The 22,531-nt window shown below is 42.8% G+C and overlaps 1 protein-coding gene across 2 annotated transcripts in view; it reads right to left on the bottom strand.

Annotated features, from left to right (window-relative positions):
• Positions 1-22,531, bottom strand: part of ABITRAM (actin binding transcription modulator) — an 83,482-nt gene that overhangs the window by 22,300 nt on the left and 38,651 nt on the right. The window contains exons 3-4 of one of the 2 annotated variants that reach the window (XM_069730573.1): positions 20,507-20,558; positions 6,473-6,602 (exon numbers count right to left, since the gene is read on the bottom strand). In XM_069730573.1, coding sequence (XP_069586674.1) covers positions 6,473-6,602; positions 20,507-20,558 — 182 coding nt within the window. The remainder of the gene's footprint in view (positions 1-6,472; positions 6,603-20,506; positions 20,559-22,531) is intronic. The other variant, XM_069730574.1, reaches the window with a different exon arrangement.

Below are 22,531 nucleotides of genomic sequence, written 5' to 3'. Positions count from 1 at the left end.
CCGGGATAACGTGCTTTTTGTTATTCCATGACCCTTCTTGTGACCCTGGAAGGAAATAAACAGAGCCCTACACTGTCGCCAGCTACAGGTTCTTTCAATGTACTTTAACACTACTCTTTTAACATCTAGAGTGTGGTACTTTTGTTCTTCAGGAGTGGAAGGATTACTGAAGAAAGTGGGCAAGATTATTTCCTGAGACCTATGGAATGTCTTAGCTACTTTGGGAAGGTAGGAAGGGTCTGGTTTAAGGACCAACTTATCCTGAAAAGTTAGCAGGAAAGGTGGATCTATAGAGAGTGCTTGGATGTCACTGATTCTCCTGGCTGAAGTCAGTGCTACCAAGAGGGCCGTTTTTAGCGATAGGATCTTGATTGGTATTGAATCTATTGGTTCGAATGGAGAGTCTGTTAGGGCTTGTAAAACTAAGTTTAGATCCCAGGGAGGAACTCTAGGTATATTAACTGGATTTATCCGTTCACAGGGTGTAATAAATCGGGATACCCATCTATTCCCCGCAATGTTATGGCCATAGAGAGCTCCTAGTGCTGAAACATGAACTTTTAAGGTGTTTACAGTTAAACCCAGTTCTCTCCCTTTTTGAAGAAATTCCAGGATAGACTGTATCAGAATTTCTGACGTGTTTGAAGATGTATGTAATTGTAGGAATTTCTTCCATATTTTTGTGTAAATTTTTGTAGTGGAAGGTTTTCTACTCTGGAGGAGTGTGTTTATCAATCCCTCCGAGAACCCCCTTGATTTTAGCATCTGCCTCTCAAATTCCAGGCCGTGAGATGTAGACTGTCCACTTGAGGGTGGAAAAACGGACCCTGGAAGAGAAGATTGGGTGTTGAGGGGAGGACCCAAGGATCTGAGACCGACATGGTTTGCAGCCACGAGAACCAAGGCCTCTTCGGCCAGAATGGAGCTATTAGTATCACCCTCGCTCCTTCGGTTCTGATTTTGCGAATGACTTGGGGTAATAGTATGATCGGCGGAAAAGCATATGCCAAGGGGCTTGGAGAGTGTCCAGAATGTCCGGATGATCCGCTAGAGATAGGGAGGCAAATTTCCGGACTTTTTTGTTTTTCCTTGTGGCGAAGAGATCTACTTGAGGTTGACCCCATAGGGATACTATATCTTGAAAAATCTGCTGGTTTAGGCACCACTCTCCTTGTTTCAAGGTGTGTCGACTTAAGAAGTCTGCCTGCTGGTTGTTTTCCCCTCTTATGTGCAGTGCAGTAAGGGATGTTAGGTGACTTTCTGCTAGATTCAGGATTTCTGTAGCAGAAGACATCAGAGTCTCTGATCGCGTGCCTCCTTGCCTGTTTAGATACGCCACTGTGGTGGTGTTGTCGGAAAGGATTTTGACGTCTTTCCCTCGTAGCTGTGGGAGAAAATGGCATAAGGCGTATTTTACTGCATTTAATTCTTTAACATTAGAGGAATAGCAGCTTTCCTCCATGTTCCATAACCCTTGGCAAAAATCATTCCCCATATGAGCGCCCCATCCATGAGGACTGGCGTCCGTGGTTATGGTATGAGATGGCGTTATTATCCATGGAACACCACTCATCAAATGGTCTGAATTCAGCCACCACGATAAGGAAGCCACAACTTCCTGAGATAAGGTTATTTTTACATTTAGGTGACCAGATAACCGTCTATCTTCTTGTAAAATCTGGTGTTGCAGTGTACGGGTATGATGTTGAGCCCATTTTACCGCAGGTATACAAGAGATAAGGGATCCTAGTAAGGACATAGCTTGTCTTCGGGATATACGTGGATTGTTTATTGCCGCTAGGACTTTGCGTTTGATCATTAGTATTTTTACCTGAGGCAGGAGACACTTTTGAGATACGGAGTCTAGATGGAACCCCAAGAACGCCTAACAGGATAGCGGAGTGAGTCTGGATTTGTTGGTATTGATTATCCAGCCTAGATCCTGTAGAGAGGAAATTGAATGAGCCAAACGATCAGCACAGTGAGTAACTGAATTTCCAATGACCAAAAAGTCATCCAGATAGGGAACAATTAAGGTTTCTTTTTGGCGAAGGTAGGCCATCACCTCTAGCATTATCTTGGTGAAGATCCTCGGTGCTGTTGAAAGGCCGAAGGGCATGGCTGTATACTGGAAATGATGAATCTCGCCGTTGATTGTCACTGCTACTCTGAGGTACTTTTGGTATCTGTCATGGATAGGGAGATGATAATAAGCATCTTTCAAATCAATGCCCCCCATCATACAGTTTGGAAAGAGGAGTTATATAGTGGATCTAATGGATTCCATCTTGAATGTATGGTTTTTAACAAATGAATTGAGTTTTTTAAGGTTTATGATGGTCCTGAAAGAACCGTCGGGTTTAGAAATCAAGAATAAGGGAGAGTAGAATCCTCTGCCTTCCTGTCCCTCGGGGACTTGGACTAAAACCCGCTTTGACAATAGGGTTTGAATTTCCAGCTCTAGAGCCTGCTGTTGTGCAGGCGAGCTGAGGGATGTTATAATATATGACTCGTGGGGAACACGAGAGAATTGTAGTTTAATTCCATCTCGGATGATGTTTAAAACCCACGAGCTAGATGTTACTTTTTCCCATTGGGTGGCGAAAAACTTTAGTCTGCCCCCTACTGGTATATCCTCAGAATTTATTGTCTTTTGGGGGGTTGGGTCTTCTAAACATGGTACCTCTTTGCCTGTCCTCTTTAGCAATCCATGCTGTAGACCTATCCGTTTGCCTCCTTTTACCAAACGGTCTCCTCTTAAAGGCTCTCCTGTAAAAGGGAATAGAGGAATCAGGAAAAGCTTTCTTCCTGTCCTTTGCCTTTTTGAGTATCTCATCTAAGGTTTTACCAAAGAGGTACTCACCCTCGCATGGGATTGCGCATATTTTAGATTTAGACTGCGCGTCCCCTTTCCAACTTTTCATCCAAAGTGCGCGTCTTGCATTGTTCACAAAGCCTGCAGATCTTGCTGCTAATCGAAGAGAGTCGGCAGATGCGTCCGCCATAAAAGCTACTGCTCCACGTATTAAGGGGATGGCCGCTCGTAGTTTCTCTCTTGAAATTTTATTTTCGATCTGCTGGTCCAACTGATCAATCCAAATGATCATTGACCGGGCCGCGCAGGTGCTGGCTACTGCAGGTTTAAAAATTCCTGTAGCCGCTTCCCAAGATCGTTTAAGGGATGATTCAGCTTTACAATCCAATGGATTGACCAGAAGTCCCGCATCCTCCACAGGCAGAGTGGATTGCTTGGAGGTAGAAGCTACGGCTGCATCGACCTTAGGAACTTTTGTCCATGTAAGAAGCTCCTCATCACTAAACGGATATTTACGTTTAGACGCAGAGGGCAAAAAGCTTCTTTGATCCTGCTTCTCCCACTCTCTTTTAATTAATGCTTTCACCGCTGGTATAACCGGAAAACATCTCCTCTTTCTCTCTGCCAAACCCGCAAACATAATTTCCTGCGTGGTTTGCGCACCCTTTACCTCCTCACACCCCATGGTATTGCGGATTGACTTTACCAAGTTGTCCACGCTGTCCAAGGGGAAACATGAACGACCCTCAATTTCTGATGAGGAAGATGATGATGATGATGATAGGGAGGCCTCTGACAGTACAGTCTGGTCACTTTCGGAGTCTGACACAGGTGTTGGTGTTTTGGACTTAGCTTTACGCGGTTTTTCCTGGGTCATATTTTTTAGCTCCTCCCTAATAATGGCCCGTAAGTCCGTAACGGACACTGTCGCTCCCTGAGTGGTTTCCTTAAAACAGTCCTTGCACAGTTTTTTGGGGTATGAGTCCGGAAGGGGCTGGCTACACAAAGCACATTCCTTATGCTTGGACTTTTGTCGTTTTTTAGACTGGGCGTAATAAGTAGCGAGAGAGAGAGAAAAGAGAGAGATAGGGAGACAACGTCAGCTTAATAGGCAGAGTTTTAACACTCACCCAGTGAAGCGAATAGTACCGGATCAGAAGGCCGAGATCCTGTTCTGGAACTGTCACTCTTACGAGCGGTCTCCGAGGATCCTTTGTGATCTTTGGTGGGGGCACTGGATCTCCAGCTGTGGGGTCCATGGCACCTAGGGATGACATCTCTGCATCGCCGCATTATTGTTTCTGGGCGTTTTAAATAGTGCGCCCTTTTTTTTTTCTCTCCGCTGCGCAATGCGCATGCGCGGATCGTCGCTGGCTCCCCCGCCCCAGATCCGGCCTAGGCGCCCCGGAAGTGACTCCTTCAGTTCCGGGGTAGCCAGTATTGCGGCGGTCGGCGCATGCGCGGTCCGGGGTTCAGCGCCGGACCGCAATGGAGATCATCTTACCCGGCTCCTGGCCGCACCGCACGCAGGAGAAGACGCCGGGCGGCCCTCCCCAGACCCGGCCGTCTGCTCGATCCACCAGCCGAGGAGGGAGCCATCTAACGGAACTCCCCCGACGCTGCTTCTGAGCTGCAGCCCCTGCCGTTCTCACGGACACCGCGCAGGCGGCATGCTAGCCCAGGTATGTCCATGTAGTCGTCCTGTCGTTCCCGCAGGAACTGGAAACCTAAACTGAGGAGGAGAGGCGGACCGCCCCCTTTTATTTCTCGGTAGGTTTCCTGTTCCTGCGGGGCGGATCCCTCTCTCTCCAGTGGGGTGCTGTCGTGGCGAAAGGGAAAAAACGCAAGTTATATCGAAGAAATTTTACCACTATCATGAAGTACAATATGTTACAAGAAAACAATCTCAGAATCGCCAAGATCCGTTGAAGCGTTCCAGAGTTATAACCTCATAAAGGGACAGTGGTCAGAATTGTAAAAATTGGCCCGGTCATTAACGTGCAAACCACCCTTGGGGGTAAAGGGGTTAAAGGGCGCTGGCTGGCTCATTGCTTACCTATTGAAGAGACCCTTCTTTGTCTAAGCAGCTATTCCCCCCAATGTATAACTCTGACTTCTGCATTGCAGTGCTTTGGCCATAGCCGTAGACCTCCATGTATTTAAAAAAAAACAAAAAAACACAGCTTTCAGTTTACCGTTTGAGGTATGCTCCTGCAGTCACGATCATCAAAAGAACTTTCCACCGTACTATTACTGCGCATGTCGTGTCTCCCCCTTTGATGTGGGCTCCGGCGGTGAGCCCACATCAAAGTCGCGACATGTCAGCTGTTTTGTACAGCTGACATGTGCGCGCAATAGCGGCGGGTGAAATCGCGATTCACCCGCCGCTATTAACCGGTTAAATGCCGCTGTCAAACGCAGACAGCAGCATTTAACCGGCGCTTCTGGCCGGGCGGCCGGAAATTACCTCATCGCCGACCCCCGTCACATGATCGGGGGTCGGCGATGCATCAGGATGGTAACCATAGAGGTCCTTGAGACCTCTATGGTTACTAATGCCGGCAGCTGTGAGCGCCCCCCTGTGGTCGGCGCTCACAGCACACCTGCATTTCTGCTACATAGCAGCGAACATCAGGTCGCTGCTATGTAGAAGAGCCGATCGAGTGGTGCCAGCTTCTGGCCTCCCATGGAGGCTATTGAAGCATGGCAAAAGTAAAAAAAAAAAAATGTTTTTAAAAATATGAAAGTTTAAATCACCCCCCTTTCGCCCCATCCAAAATAAAACAATAAAAAAAAAAAATCAAATCTACACATTTGTTATCGCCGCATTCAGAATCGCCCGATCTATCAATAAAAAAAAGCATTAACCTGATCGCTAAACAGCGTAGCGAGAAAAAAATTCGAAATGCCAGAATTACGTTTTTTTGGTCGCCGCGACATTGCATTAAAATGCAATAACGGGCGATCAAAAGAACGTATCTGCACAAATGTGGTATCATTAAAAACGTCAGTTCGGCACGCAAAAAATAAGCCCTCACACGACCCCAGTTCACGAAAAATGGAGACGCTACGGGTATCAGAAAATGGCACTTTTTTTTTTTAGCAAAGTTTTGAAATTTTTTTCACCACTTAGATAAAAAATAACCTAGACATGTTTGGTGTCTATGAACTCGTAATGACCTGGAGAATCATAATATCAGGTCACTTTTAGCATTTAGTGAACCTAGCAAAAAAGCCAAACAAAAAACAAGTGTGGGATTGCACTTTTTTGCAATTTCACCACACTTGGAATTTTTTTCCCATTTTCTAGTACAAGACATGGTAAAACCAATGATGACGTTCAAAAGTACAACTCGTCCCGCAAAAACCAAGCCCTCACATGGCCATATTCACGGAAAAATAAAGTTATGGCTCTGGGAAGGAGGGGAGCGAAAAAAAACACAAAAACGAAAAAGGGCCGCGGCATGAAGGGGTTAAAAAGAGAAATTGTACCAACATCTACAAGGATTATGGTGTCCAAATTACACACTTATTCCATTGGGTAAATGGAGGCCTGTGTGATACGAAACAAACTATAAAGTGAAAATTATGAACATGATCAGCACAATCCCAATAATACGGACATGCATAACTGGGCATAAAATGTCATCTACTTACTCTTTTAGACTTTCCTGACACTTTATTCTGTAGCCTGCTGCAGTTGGCACTGATTTGGTAGCTAATACTAGATATGTTTTTGCCACTTTGAAGGACTGGGTGGCATTCTGCCAGTGTAATGACACAAATTCTGAAAGAGATAAAGAAAATAAGAACACAAAATAGTTATTAGATGATAAAACCCTTAAAGGTCCACTGTCACCCCCCTCCAGCCGTTATAAACTAAAAGAGCCACCTTGTGGAGCAGTAATGCTGCATTCTAACAAGGTGGCTCTTTTAGTTTTGTGTTCATGCATTACTAAAATAAAGCGCTTTGAAACTTTTCACTGTGCATTATGTACAGTGCGGGGCTAGGATTCCTGGGCATGCGCACTGCGTGTGTCAGACTGTCACCCAGGTCCCCCGCATTACAGCCTCTGGCTATTCAGCTGATCGTGCCTCCTCCTCCTCATAGCAATCGCTAGCAAGACAGAGGCTGTAAGGCGGGGGGCGGGTTTCTGGGTGACAGTCTGACGCACGCAGTGCGCATGCCCAGCAATCCTAGCCCCACACTGTGCATAATGCATAACACAGTGCGGGGCAGGGATTCCCGAGGTGGGTGGCCGCACTGCCAGCACAGGTGCAGTCTGCAAGCTTGGCTGGGACGTCAGACCGACAGAGCTTACTGCGCCTGCCCCACAAAGTTTTACACAGCGCAGGCGCCGGTTTTGAAGAGAAAACAGCGCCGAGGGGGCGGCGCCGAAAGCCCCTGAAGATGTGAGTGACGGCAGAGTACCGTTCAAGCTGGGGATTGAGGACCCGCCTCCGTGGACAAAGATAGGTATTTTTGAAAAGTTTCAAAGCGCTTTATTTTAGTAATACATGAACACAAAACTAAAAGAGCCACCTTGTTAGAATGCGGCATTACTGCTGCACAAGGTGGCTCTTTTAGTTTATAACGGCTGGAGGGGGTGACAGTGGCCCTTTAAGGACACAGCCAATTTCCAATTTTACATTTTTTTTTCCCTACCCTTATTCAAAGAGCCATATTTTTTATTTTTTCATCAACATAGCCATATGGATTTTTTTTTTTGTGGGACTACTCTTACTTTTGAATGACACCATTCATTTTCCCAAATATATGAAAAATATGAAAAAAAAATTCAAGTGAGGAGATAAGGCAAAAAAATGCAATTCCACCATTGTTTTTTTCTGTTAGGTTTTATCAGCATACATGGTGTGGTAAAAATTATCTAGGAACAGGCTTCTTCAGGTCAGGAAAATTAAGGTAATACTAAAGCAGAGGATTTTTTGCCATTTACGGTAAATAGTTTTAAAATTTTTTACTTGGTTTGTGTCACTATTTTCCAAAACTCATAAAACTTTTATATCTTTTTTCCTTTAAAAGGAGCTATATGATGTATCCATAAAACCAGAAATAATGGAATTATATTGTTAAATTATTAATATTTTGATAGATCAAATTTATTTGACAATACCAAACATGCTTATTTTTTTAGATTTCTTTTTTTTGCTTAACAGGGAAAAGGGGGTATGATTTATTTTTTACCTTTAGGCTGTGTTCACACGTTGCGTTTTTTTTTTGCTTTTTTTCGCGGTTTTTCCCGATAAAAACGCTATAAAACCGCAAAAAAAACGCATACAATAAGCATCCCATCATTTAGAATGAATTCCGGATGTTTTGTGCACATGATGCGTTTTTTTCCGCAAAAAAAACGCATACCGCACAAAATCCGGACATGCTCCATCTTTTTGCGTTTTTTTTGCGGATTTCCCACTCCAAAATGCATTGGGAAGTGTCCGGAAAAAACCGCGGCAAAAACGTGTCAAAACCGCAGCAAAACTGCGGCAAAATCGCGCCAAAAACGCATGCGGTTTTCTTGCGGATTTCATGCAGAAAATGTCCGGAATTCTCAGGAATTTTCTGCATGAATTCCTGAACGTGTGCACATAGCCTTAAACTTTTTTCTTTGAATCTGCAGGCATTTCATTGCTTTTATTGTACACTGCAATACTAGAGAACTGCAGTATATAGTGTTCTTATGAAGCCCCTTAAAGTGTGGGTGAACCGCCTGGCACCTGGAATGGACACCTGGACAGGATCACATGGGTTAAATGCCAATGTCAGTTACAGACCGCAGCATCTAAGGGTTTTACAGCTGTGATCTTTGCTGGCACCTGCCCCTATGTAGGAGCAGACTCTGTTCCTGAGTGATAAGACAAAAATAATCTCGAACATACAGGTTAGATATTAGGTCTTTTAGTTTGTAAACTTTTTTGTTTACTTATTTAACTCATGGCCATAAGGTATATTATTTGAGAAGCACTCCCAGCTAAAATAGTATTCCCAAATTCCCTATTACCGTAATATGTATGTAGTATATAGTGTGTGAGGAAAACCACATGGTGTTTAGTTGAGAGGTTGCATCTGGTGAATAAACTACACCGATTTTTTGAATCTCCTGGAGTTCTGCTTTGTTTCTTGCGTGGCTGTAGTGTCTTGTGGACCGATCACAGGATTCGGATTCCCAGCCAAGTTCTGATGCTCCTCTGAACCATGTGACAACTATCCAACGTAGCCGACTCACTCAGCTTCTCCCCATGTTGACCCAATGTAAGAATACGAGACTCAGACGGCTAGTGTGAATAGCAGTCAGATAATGCAGAAAATGACAGGTATGTTGCTTGGAACCAGAAAAGATAGCAATTCTTAAAAGGGAACCCGTCAGCAGGATAGTGCACAGCAACCTACAGACAGTGTCAGGTTAGCGCCGTTATACTGATTAAAATGGATTGATGAACTCCGTCTTGTGATTGTTTAATCTTTATTTGTAGTTTTGAGTTAATGATATGCTCGTGCTCTGGGGCGGCCTGTTGGGAAGGCGGGGGGGGGGGGGGGGAGGGTCTTCATGTAGTGCTCTGCTTACATATTCATCTGTTTGGCCTATGACCAGTAACTGATCCGTCAGTGACCTGCCCCCTATTTTACATACTGAATATAATATGGTTTAAAAAAAAATTCGTAATCAGCAGGCAGGCGCTGGCACCTGAACTGTAGCATGATCGCATCTGTAATATCTCTAAATAAAATAATTAAATGGATATCAGTTTCTTAAAAAAAAAACTCAAAATGGCACCGGCTGCGCCTGCGCAGTAGCACCCATGGACAATTCAATAGATGCTATTGCGCCATTTTGCTAGAGGAAAAAAAATAATACCTGCGCAGTATCATCTATAGCTGACAGCTTTATGCAATGGCTGAGATTAGTGCTAGAACTGATCACTGCTATTTAAACCCTTAGATGCCACTGACAATACCGAATGTGATGTCTTGCAGCTCAGAAATGCCCCAAGAAGTGTGCAGCTCAGGAGACAGGAGGGTATAACTTTCTACTGCATCCACACTAAGGTAGGAGCTATACGCTGTCTCTCCAGTTACACATTTCTTGGGGTGTTTTGCGCGGTCAGTGGAGGGTCTCGGGGCTTCCACCGATCTGCATGCAATTAAAAGAACAACATACAAAAAATGTGCAATTTTTGCACATTAAATCACTTTTATACCAAACTGCATTTGTTTTGCTTTTCCAAATGTTTAGTTGCACTTTAACCAGTTCAGGATTGGCCATTTACCCTGGCCCTGATCAGACATTTTTTTTCATGCACGTGGTTTAAAGAGCTGCAAATATTGTTTCTTATTTGGATATTCAAATAATTTTGTAATTTTTCTTTCGTGATACATGGCCTTCTGCTCCCTCCCTAGACCCAGTGATCACATGACCGTTGGGTCAGGAGAAGGACGTGCAGATAGTGGTTTCTATACCCTATCCAGCTAGAAGACACCACGGTGCACAAACAATGGACTAACAAAGAGTCAGGTAAGCAAATAGGTGAAATATTGCAAAATTTTATTAATTGTGGCATCAACATTCCACAATAAATAAGAAGTAATAAAAATCAATACGCATGTATGAAGGATAAATACATGAAAAAAATCAATCAATATACATAACAATTAATTTAAAATCCCTAAAAAAAGATAATAACTAAAGACCCATATGCTATTATAACTGTGCAAAAACCGCAAAAAAATAAATTTAATATAACAAAATCACACGTAAGGACAGTATTTACTGTCACAACAAAGTGCCAAGTGATGTCAAGAAATAAAGTGTAAAGGGCAGAAATTCCCTAAATGAAGATCAGCACTCTATAAAAGTGAACCAGTGCAATTAGAAAATCAGGTGGGTTTTAAGTATATGATGGTATACCTTTAAGGGAAAAGTGGATCCAGCATACACGCGCCCCGACGCGCGTTTCGGAACGAGTCCTTCGTCAGGGGTGGTACTTATTTATTGTGGAATGTTGTTGCCACAATTAATTAATAAAATTTTGCAATATTTCACCTATTTGCTTACCTGACTTTGTTAGTCCATTGTTTCTGCACCGTGGGGTCTTCTATACACATACTGGAGTGGTATCCACTTTTTTCTTTTCCCTCCTGGGCACCATTATTGATCTATATACACGGTATATGTGTATGTGTGGATATGTATATGTAAAAATTGGAGATTATATAATTATTGGTGCTTTGGTTGTTGTTTCTAAACCTATCCAGCTAGGAGGAGGGCAGAAATGGAAACACACCATACGAGGAGCTCAGCTGTGTTTTACAGTCGGATTCCTACTTCCACAGTCACAAACGATTCTGATAGTTTTAGAACTTCACTGCAGAGTAAAACGCAGACTGCCTGGACGTTTAAAGCTGATGTGTGGTCAGAAAGTAGTTAAAGTTATATCCTGAATTATTCTTTGTTCATCATATCTCACAAGGCTCAGAATAAAATGCAATTAAAAAAATGTTATGTACCCCAAATGGTGAAAATAAATTCAAACTCTCTCTCAAACACATACTATTCAGATATGCCCACGGAAAAATGGAGGGTTTCCACATTACTAGTAGCTTACAGGTGTTGGAAAAGATGTGAAGCCCCTGATCCCAAACCAAAGATAATGATGACATGTACAGAATTGCTGCAGAGGGGAGAACCTACTTAAATGGGTTCTTCAGGACTACAGTAAGCCATGCACGGGTTAAACACAGCAGCCCCATACATTGCTTAGTGGCTAAAGCAAAGATTTTCCATTTAATTAAATGTATTGCAGAACTCAGCAGAAGCCACTAGAAACGTACAGAATTGCTGTGTCCAGCAGTGGCCAGAAATAAACTATATACAGCCAGAACACAGCAACTCTGTACACTGCTTAGAGTCTGCTACCAAGTACTATAAAACATTCACTTCAATGGGAGAAAAGGCCGATTACTTGGCAGCAGCCGCTAAGCAATGCGTGGTGTTGCTGTGCACTGGCTATACATCACTTATTTCTGGCCGCTGCTGGAGCAGCTTTCAGATGATCGTTGAGATGTCGGACTCCTACTGATCTCATATTCAGAAGAGTGATCAATTGCCCGGACAACCTGTCTTAATTGATGGGTGCAGGTCTCCAGAAGCACAAGCTGGCAAAATGTATTTTGCACTAAAATTGCATATTTGTAATTTTCACTTCAACATCCCCTGTGCACTAATTTCTCTAAAATACCAGTGTGGTCAAAACAGGGACTATACCTGTAGATAAATTACCTGTGTGTAATTTACAAAATGAGTCAACATTTTAGGGATCGTCATTCTTTTGGATTGAGAGATTGCTTAATAAATTACAGGGCAATTTTTAGTGGACAAATACCGGTAAATACTGTAATTTTTTTCCACGTCTTCGCTTTATAAAATTCTGTCAAGCACCTGTGAGTTCAAAGTACTCGCTACACCCCAAGATGAACTCGAGTTGTGTAGTTTCCGAAATGGGGGTCACAGTATCCACAATCTACTTTGGTCAAAACTGCACAGTTACTATACTAAAGTCAAATAGCGTTCCTTCCATTCCATGTATCCAAACAGTAGATGCCGGGAACATAAGGGGTATTCACCAAAAAAAAAAAGCAATCCATGGCACTAGAGCAATCCCTTAGGTAGTTAATCACAATACATAAATCAGCATGAAAAGGCCACAATATGGCCCATATAAAGTCAAAATGTAAGCTACAGATGTTCATAGGAAAACTACAAGAGATAAACACATGGGGTACTGCCGCATTCAGGAGAAATACCATGCCATGTACCTAAACAGTAGTTTCCAACCATAGATTGAGGTATATAACAGAGTTTGGGAGAAATAGCATAGCAAATATTTGGGTGCATGGTTTCTCATTAACCCTTGTGAAAATGAAAAATTTGAGGCTAAATCAACATTTTAGTTGAAAATGATTTTACATTCACCATTGCATTAATTCCTATGAAGCACATAAAAGGCTTAAACATCCTAATTATGGTTTTGAATACTTCAAGGGGTGCAGTTTTAAAAATGGTATAACATTGCGGGGCTCAGCGTTTAACTTCAAAACTGAATAGGTCCTTAAAAAAAAATTAAAAATTGGTGCTAAACTTAAAATCCTAAAAACCTGACTTACTAAAGTCTTCCATAGTGAAAAAGTGGCCTCCAAATGTCTTAACGGGGTTGCAAGAGCCAAACAGCTCTGATCCCATCCAACCTTTCAGAGGAGTAAGATGGCGAAAGACAGAGGCACAATTTCCTCATCAACATGAAATGAAGAGATCAGCTTAGGGAGAAAAGAGTATACCTGACAAGGAACGGAGAGCGCCAAGTGAGAGCTGCCTCATCTGATAGAAGTAATAGCTATCAGAAAAAACAGCTTTACAAGAAAGCAAGTTCAGAAAAATGCCCTTGAACAGGTACTGAACAGTGTCGAAAACCCAAGCTGAGGTCAACTGGACCCTGGGGGCTCGATACAGCAGCACCCAGTATGTCATGCCCTGAAGGAAAGTCTTGATTTGAAGATTTGAAGTCAGGTTCTCCTGCAAAATGATAGCCAAGATATAAGTACCACTGATGCATATCACCACAAAGAATCAAACAGGGATTTACCCTAAATGGACATATGTAACAGGGAAAACTCCACTAATGAATATATCCTACAACAAGAAGGAGTAAATACAACCCATCTCCATATATGGTATATATAGTAACAAATTTTATTATAAATATATAGCACAACATATAAATGAACACAATAAAAACAAGGTACACGCAGAGCTAATGTACAATGGACCTAGGACACTGAAAAGTAACACCATAAGCAGATAGAACTGTCGGGGGCCAAACACCTCTGAATAGAAACCCTGGGACAACTAGTGTGTCATAGAAAGTGCATAGTGCTTAGTTGAGTAATCCTATTTATTACGTGATACTATTTAGCTCGCCCAAATGGGCACAGAGGAATCCAAACCCCCCAGCCTATCTTACCCATTCATAGGTGCCAGTGTCCGTCCAAGTAGCCCCTTGTCCTAGGTCCATTGTACATTAGCTCTGCATGTACCTTGTTTTTATTGTGTTCATTTATATGTTGTGCTATATATTTATAATAAAATTTGTTACTATATATACCATATATGGAGATGGGTTGTATTTACTCCTTGTTGTAGGATAAAATGATAGCCAAGGCAGAGACCTGGCACTTGAGGGAACTGAGAGCCAAACCCGGCTTAAGACCCCACTGCAAAAGGAAGAGGAGGATCAAAAGGGAGAATGACCTAAGTGCAACATCTTTAGATTTGTACCCAAGAAAAAAGGCATTTTAACTGTGATGGAAGGCATTCAAGCTCTGATCATAATCAGAAAGACCTAACTGAAAAGGACTGAATCCTTCAAAACTGCAGACTCAGCAGCCATGCTGTTAAATTGAGCAGCTGTGAAATCAGGTGGAAGAAGGAGGCCTGGGAAAGTACACTGCTCAAAAACATAAAGGGAACACTTAAACAACAGAATACCGTATATACTCGAGTATAAGCCGACCCGAGTATAAGCCGACCCCCCTAATTTTGCCACAAAAAACTGGGAAAACCTATTGACTCGAGTATAAGCCTAGGGTGGAAATGCAGCAGCTACCGGTGAATTTCAAAAATAAAAATAGATCATTATTTCCCCATAGCTGTGCCATATAGTGCTCTGCACTGTTCATATTCCCCCTTGGCTGTGCCATATAGTGCTCTGCAGCGTTCATATCTCCCCATAGCTGTGCCCCATACAGTGCTCTGCAGCGTTCATATCTCCCGATAGCTGTGCCCCATATAGTGCTCTGCAGCGTTCATATCTCCCCACAGCTGTGCCCCATATAGTGCTCTGCACTGTTCATATTCCCCCTTGGCTGTGCCATATAGTGCTCTGCACTGTTCATATTCCCCCTTGGCTGTGCCATATAGTGCTCTGCAGCGTTCATATCTCCCCATAGCTGTGCCCCATACAGTGCTCTGCAGCGTTCATATCTCCCTATAGCTGTGCCCCATATAGTGCTCTGCAGCGTTCATATCTCCCCATAGCTGTGCCCCATACAGTGCTCTGCAGCGTTCATATCTCCCCATAGCTGTGACCCATACAGTGCTCTGCAGCGTTCATATCTCCCCATAGCTGTGACCCATACAGTGCTCTGCGGCGTTCATATCTCCCCATAGCTGTGCCCCATACAGTGCTCTGCAGCGTTCATATCTCCCCATAGCTGTGCCCCATATAGTGCTCTGCAGCGTTCATATATCCCCATAGATGCTCCACATAAATCTGTGCCATGGCCGCTGCTGCTGCAATAAAAAAAAAAGCCATACTCACCTCTCTTGCTTGCAGCTTGCAAAAATTTGGGCCGAAAATCTCGGCTTATACTCGAGTATATACGGTATAACTCCAAGTAAATCAAACTTCTGTGAAATCAAACTGTCCACTTAGGAAGCAACACTGTTTGACAATCAACTTCACTTGTTGTTGTGCAAATCGAATAGACAACAGATGGAAATTATTCACAATTATCAAGACACGCAAAGGAGTGGTTTTGCTGGTGGGGATCACAGACCACATCTCAGTACAAATGCTTTCTGGCTGATGTTTTGGTCACTTGAATGTTGGTTGTGCTTTCACACTGGTGGTAGCATGAGACGGACTCTACGACCCACACAAGTGGCTCAGGTAGTGCAGCTCATCCAGGATGGCACATCAATGCGAGCTGTGACAAGAAGGATTTCTATGTCTGTTAGCGTAGTGTCCAGAGGCTGGAGACGCATCCAGGAGACAGGCCAGTACACCAGGAGACCTGGAATGGGCCGTAGGAGGGTAACAACCCAGCAACAGGACCAGTACCTCAGCCTTTGTGCAAAGAGAAACAGGAGGAGCACTGCCAGAGCCCTGCAAAATGACCTCCAGCAGGCAACAAATGGTTAGAAACCGACTCCATGAGGATGGTCTGAGTGCCCGACGTCCACAGATGGGGGGTTGTGATCACAGCCCAAAACTGTGCAGGACCCTTGGCATTTGCCACAGAACACCAGGATTGGCAAATTCACCACTGGCGCCCTGTGTTCTTCACAGATGAAAGCAGGTTCACACTGAGCACATGTGGCAGACTCCTGGAAACACCGTGGAGAGCGATCTGCTGTCTGCAACATCCTTCAGCATGACCGGTTTGGCAGTGGGTTAGTAATGGTGTGGGGTGCATTTCTTTGGAGGGCCGCACAGCCTTCCATGTGCTCTCCAGAGGTACCCTGACTGCAATTAGGTACCGAGATGAGATCCTCTGATCCCTTGTGAGACCATATGCTGGTGCGATTGGCCCTGGGTTCCTCCTAATGCAGGACAATGTCAGACCTCATGTGGCTGGAGTGTGTCAGCAGTTCCTGCAAGATGGAGGCGTTTAAGCTATGGACTGGCCCGCCAGTTCCCCAGACCTGAATCAGATTGAACACATCTAGGACACCATGTCTTGCACCATCCACCAACATCACTTTGCACCACAGACTGTCCAGGAGTTGGCGGATGCTTTAGTCCAGGTCTTCGAGAAGATCCCTCAGGAGACCATCCGCCGCCTCATCAGGAGCATGCACAGGCGTTGTAGGGACGTCATACAGGCACGTGGAAGCCACACACACTACTGAGCATCACATGCTTGTCTTGAGGCATTTCCACTGAAGTTGGATCAGCCTGTAACTTCATTTTCCACTTTGATTTTGAGCATCACTCCAACTCCAGACCTCCGTGGGAAATTAGTTGTGATTTACGTCGATCATTTGGTATCGCTGTGTTCGCAAAAGTTCGATCAAAATACAAACCATTTTTCTGATTAGTAAACGGCGTAACAAGAATGAAAATCATTAGGCCAGAATTACGCTTTTGGTCACCGCAACCTTGCAGTAAAATGCAATAAGAGACAATCAAAATACTGTTTCTACTCCAATATGGTATAATTAAAAACATCCATCCACTCAAGGAGCAAAATTAAGCCCTCACGCAGCCACATAGCCCGAAAATTGAAAACATTATGAATCTCAGAAAAGGACAACAAAATTTTGTGAATCATATAGTCAGTTTAGTTTTACCATTTAGTGAGCATGGCAAATATAATGCAATTTCACAATTGTTTTTTGGGGGTTGTTTTTTTTTGCAATTTAAATGCACTTGGATTTTTTTTTCCTGCTTTCTAGTGTATCACATGACAAAAATGAATGGTGTCATTAAAAAGTACAACTTGGCTTACAAAAAACAAACCCTCATACGATTAAGTGGACGGAAAAATAAAAAAAGTTATAGCTTTTGGAAGAAAGTGAGGGAAAAAAACAAAAAATATAAACAAAAGCAGAAAAATCGCCCGCTCCTGGAAGTGTTAAAGTGGAAAGTTTAAGACCACAGCCCTGAACCAGTCATCACTCTAATAGAAGAGGTAGGCATCTTGGACGACTGTCCAGGAGCACAAACTCACCAAACGCCCTGGAGGTCATGGCAAAAGCGACAAAGGTGGAATCGTCTAAAAGACCTGCTTCAAGTCTCAAACAAGAAGGACTTGCACGAGACCAAACAAAGGAGGTGAAAAAATGGAAAACATTGCTAGATACCCAGACTCCAAATATCCAGGACTCTAAAGGAGAAAAGGCTAAGAAATCAACTAACGAACAGACAGAATGAGGGCTGAGCAAACGAACCGACCCAGCCACCTAAAGGGGAGGCCTCATCAGGCTATTAATGCTTATTCCAAGCCATACCTAAAGAAAAAAAAAAAAAAAAAGAGAAAGGAAGCGATGTAACTTGGGAAGAAAAGCTGGGGATCCACAGAAAGAAGATAGATGGAAAAGAGGACACAAGGTGACCTGACAATAAGGCTCCTGGAGACATTTATTCCAGTGTTTCTGAACTGTGGTCAAAGAGAAGATAAAAGGGACTCAACTATAGAAGTCTCCAAGAATCCATGAACAGTTGCCCCCGTTTCTGAAATTAAAGGAATGGTCCCTGGTAAGGTTGTAAAAAAAATGGAATGGGAATCATCCACTTACTGCAAGAAAAGCTGGAGCAAAGCTAACAGGGCTACTTGAGGTCCTCACTAGTCTGAGAAGTCTACATTGGCAGAGAATAATTTGGCTGTTGGCTAGTGAAGGCACTAAAAGGTTGCAAATGAGTGATGAGCGAATATACTCATTACTCGAGATTTCTCTAGCACACTCGGGTATCCTCCGAGTACTTTTTAGTGCTCGGAGATTTAGTTTTTATTGCCGCGGCTGAATGATTTTCATCTGTTAGCCAGCATAAGTACATGTGGGGGTTGCCTGGTTGCTAGGGAATCCCCACATGTACTTATACTGGCTATCCGATGTAAATGATTCAGCTGCGGCAAGAAAAACTAAATCTCCGAGCACTAAAAAATACTCGGAGGACACCAGAGCGTGCTCAAGAAATCTCGAGTAACGAGTATATTCGCTCATCACTCTTGCAGACTCACCAGATATAGAGATCTCTCTTGATAGGTCTGGCACCCTCTTGGAAGTGGTCAGAATTGCATCTGGTTCCCTTGTGCCACACAGAGGGGTCCGAGTTTGCTAGATTTACTTGTCAATAAAGAGGTCAGATGACAGTCTGGTTTGTTTGTGCCAAAGGCCCTACTGAGCGCTTTCTTCTAGATGGTTACTCCCAGGGGGAGTAACAGTACAGTCTGGATCAATGGCATGATACTTTACGCTGAGGGGTCTCTGCCTGATGGACTGACTCACAGTGGGAAGTCGTCAGAGTACTGTCTGGTCCGGTAGTGTATTATGCCATACTATGAGGGCATGTTTGTTGTACTGATTCACTCAGGAATACATCATACTGAGAGATCTGAGCTTGTAAGTTTGACTTAATTTGGAAAATGGTCCGTGTAACATATAGTTCACTATACATCATAACACTGAAAGAGAACATTGATTGATAGTCTGATTCACTTACGGGAAGTCAGAATATTGTGTGGTTTGATTCTGACGTTACGTCATACTGACAGGTCTCTACTTGAAGGTCTGACTCTTCTGGGTGGTTGTCCAACTGCGGTAAGGTTCACTTAGTTATGTCATATACTAAGAACACTGTCTACTAGTTCAATTCCTCCTCCAGGGAAGTGAATATTGTACAGTCGGGTACGCTTACAAGATACATCATACTGAGTAAATCACTCTGATTGTCTGGCTCAACTGGGAAGTAATCAAACAGTCTAGTTTTCTAGCTCAATCTACCATACTAGAGTGACTCAGCCTGTAGGTCTGGCTCACTGAGGAAAGTGGTCAGAGACGCCCTACTTAGAGGGCTTTGCCAAATATTCTGCTCCACTGTGGGAAATGGTCCACATATGTGATATGCCCTACTAAGAGAACTCTGTTGGTCTGACAATGTGAGGAGTGTTCAGAGTACAGTCCTTTCTGGTTCTCTTGCAATGCGTTGTTTAGAAAGGCCTCTGCTGACGATTTTAACTTACTGTGGATAGTGGTCTGGGTACATCAGTCAGTTTTGTGATGCAATATTTAGACGGGTCTCTGCTGGTGGGTCTGACTCACTCTGGGAATTGGTCAGAGTAGCATCTGGATTACAGACTTCGCCATGTTGTAAAGTCTCTGTTGGTGGATCAGAATAACCCTAGTGGCAGCAAACATCATCCATGGTTTAAAAAACAAAAACAGGCTTTGGGGGCAAGTGGTTAAGTGGTCTTAGCCTAAACCAGATCCTCATACTATACAAAATAGGTAACAGCATTTACCATACAAATCAACCCATTTTAAAACATTCACACATTACAGCATTTCAATCTCGTCAGGTATTTCACATTTTCTAGGGACAATTGGAAAGTAAAAATGAAAAGTTACATTTAAATATAAATTTAGCCCCCAATTTTTACCTAGATTAACCACACACACACACAATTTTGTATCCAATTTCTGCCCCGTATGGCAAACCTCTACTGTTTGAGCTCAAGGCTTTCAATATTTTGAAGTGCAAATTTTGCTGGATTGGTTTCCATCAGCCATATCCCATTTGAAGAGCCCCAAAGAAACCTATATTGGAATATATAGCTGTTAAGGAATTCACCTAATGCTGTAATTTATAGGTGTTTCAAAGATTGCTTTACTATGTGGAAAAAAAATTGTTACAATATTATCTATATTGAGCTAAAAAAAAAAAAAAACAGAGAGAGAAGAAAAAATGCACCCTGTATTTAGGGTATTTAGAATACAGCAATATCCTATATGTGCTTGTACCTACTTTTTGGACACATGCCGACTCAGAAGGAATCAGTAAAATCTATATTAAACTGATAGAGTACTAGTACATTTTCTATGGGTAAATCCCGATGTTAGGTTTTCTTTAAAAATGTCATATTCCTGATCTGAAGACTGATCTGAAGACTGGACTGCGGCAAATCGCAAAGCTCAATGATTCAAGTTGTTTGCTGGATACCAAATGATAAGAGGGAGAAGAAGTGCAAATTCTCTGATTTAGTTTATGAGCTGTTAGCATGAACACCAGTTGTCAAGATCAGTGGGTGGGCTGGGAGGTGACCATCAGCAATATATGGAATTAATATTCATTCATTGACATAGCCTACTGATCTTTCTTTTTAATTTTTTGCTTTACCTGTTGGAATGTTGCAGTATGCAGTAGTCTTCATGAAGTTGCCCCTTCACATCTGGAACAGAAACCGTGATATTTAAGCCAAATTCGGCAGCAGACTACAAAAGACCTTTTATCATGTGTACTTATAACAAGATAGGAAAACAAAAAAACAACAAAACAAGAGGAAATCTTTTCAGACATGATTTTTTTCAATCACACAATATACAGGTGCTTCTCACAAAATTAGAATATCAAAAAGTTCATTTATTTCAGTTCAATACATAGTTACATAGGTTGAATAAAGACCTAGGTCCATCAAAGTTCAACCTTTCTTCACCAACAGTACATTTCGTCATTAATCTAGCTACAATCTGCAATGTTATGTGAAAAAAATGAAACTCATTATATAGAGTCATTACAAACAGAGTGATCTATTTCAAGTGTTTATTTCTGTTAATGTTGATGATTATGGCTTACAGCCAATGAAAACCCAAAAGTCAATATCTTAGTAAGTTAGTTAGTCCGAAATGTTGGCCTACTGAAAAGTATGTTCAGTAAATGCACTCAATACTTGGTCGGGGCTCCTTATGCAGCAATGTGACGTGGCATGGAGGCGATCAGCCTGTGGCACTGCTGAGGTGTTATGGAAGCCCAGGTTGCTTTGATAGCAGCGTTCAGCTCGTCTGCATTGTTGGGTCTGGTGTCTTTCATTTTCCTCTTGACAATACCCCATAGATTCTCTATTAAACCAGGTATAGGTACTTTTGGCAGTGTGGACAGGTGCCAAGTCCTGCTGGAAAATGAAATTTCTATCTCCAAAAAGCTTGTCTGCAGAGGGAAGCATGAAGTACTCTAAAAATTCCTAGTAGACTGCTGTGCCGACTTTTGTCTTGATAAAACACAGTGGACCTACACCAGCAGATGACAGCTCCCCAAACCATCACTGATTGTGGAAACTTCACACAACCTCAAGCAGCTTGGATTGCCTTCTGGACATCTGTCAAGTCAGCAGTCTTCTCCATGATTGTGGAGCCTACTGAAATGGATTAGGGACCTTTTTAACCTTCATCCGGCTGAGTAGGTACAATTGTAACTATTCCGTTTTAAAATTGCAATAACTTTTTTTTCGAAAAGCCGTAGAGGACTGAAATTTCGTGACATCTCTGCAGTTTTGGTCCAGAATATATTGGCCAAATTTCAATAAAATATATATGAAGGTACAATTGTACCTCTGCAGCCTGTTAACGTTCTAAAATTATGCAGCCTGACGAAGGTTAAATGCTTAGGAAGCCTTTGCAGGTGTTTTTTGTTAATATTATTCGAATTTACTGAGATAATGACTTTTCAGTTTTCATTAGCTGTAAGCCATAATCATCAACATTAACAGAAACGAACACTTGAAATAGATTACTGTTTGTAATGACTATATAACATATGAGTTTCACTTTTTGTATTGAAGAACTGAAATAAATTAACTTAGATGATATTCTAATTTTATGAGAAGCACCCTAATGTTGTAAAAAACAATTCTTCGATAGTGTGAGATAAGAAACAGGCCGGGGACCTGCCTGGCCAACTAGTGTTCAGCGTGGCTCGGTCCCCGGCAGCTTTTCTTTCTGAAGCGCTTCAGCGTTTCAGAGTCAGATATACATGGCTGAGATCACACAGCCTGTGCCCGATACCCGCTGCCCAATCTACTGGCAGCATGTATTAGCTGTCAGGTTCACTTTCAGGACTAAGGCTATGTGCACACGTTGCGAATTAAGCTTAGGAATTTTTGGTGCGGATTCTGCATCTCTTGGCAGAAAATGCAGGTGCGGATTTGACGCGTTTATTGTGCGGATTTTCTGCGTTTTTTACCCCTGGGTACAAAAACGCTACAGATCCACAAAAAAGTAGGGAATCGCAAAATTTTGCGTTTCTGTGCGGGCGTTGCACACCTCAAATCGCCGCATGCGGACACATCCGCATACAATGTATATTCCTGTGTACCCAATGTTACATAGTTACGCAGGGAAACACTGAATGCAGCCGACAGTAGGCGGA

This window comes from Ranitomeya imitator, chromosome 6, assembly GCF_032444005.1.
Source record: "Ranitomeya imitator isolate aRanImi1 chromosome 6, aRanImi1.pri, whole genome shotgun sequence".
Taxonomy (NCBI): domain Eukaryota; kingdom Metazoa; phylum Chordata; class Amphibia; order Anura; family Dendrobatidae; genus Ranitomeya; species Ranitomeya imitator.
Note: the sequence above shows the minus strand (reverse complement) of the source record. Positions and strands in the feature narration are given on the sequence as shown.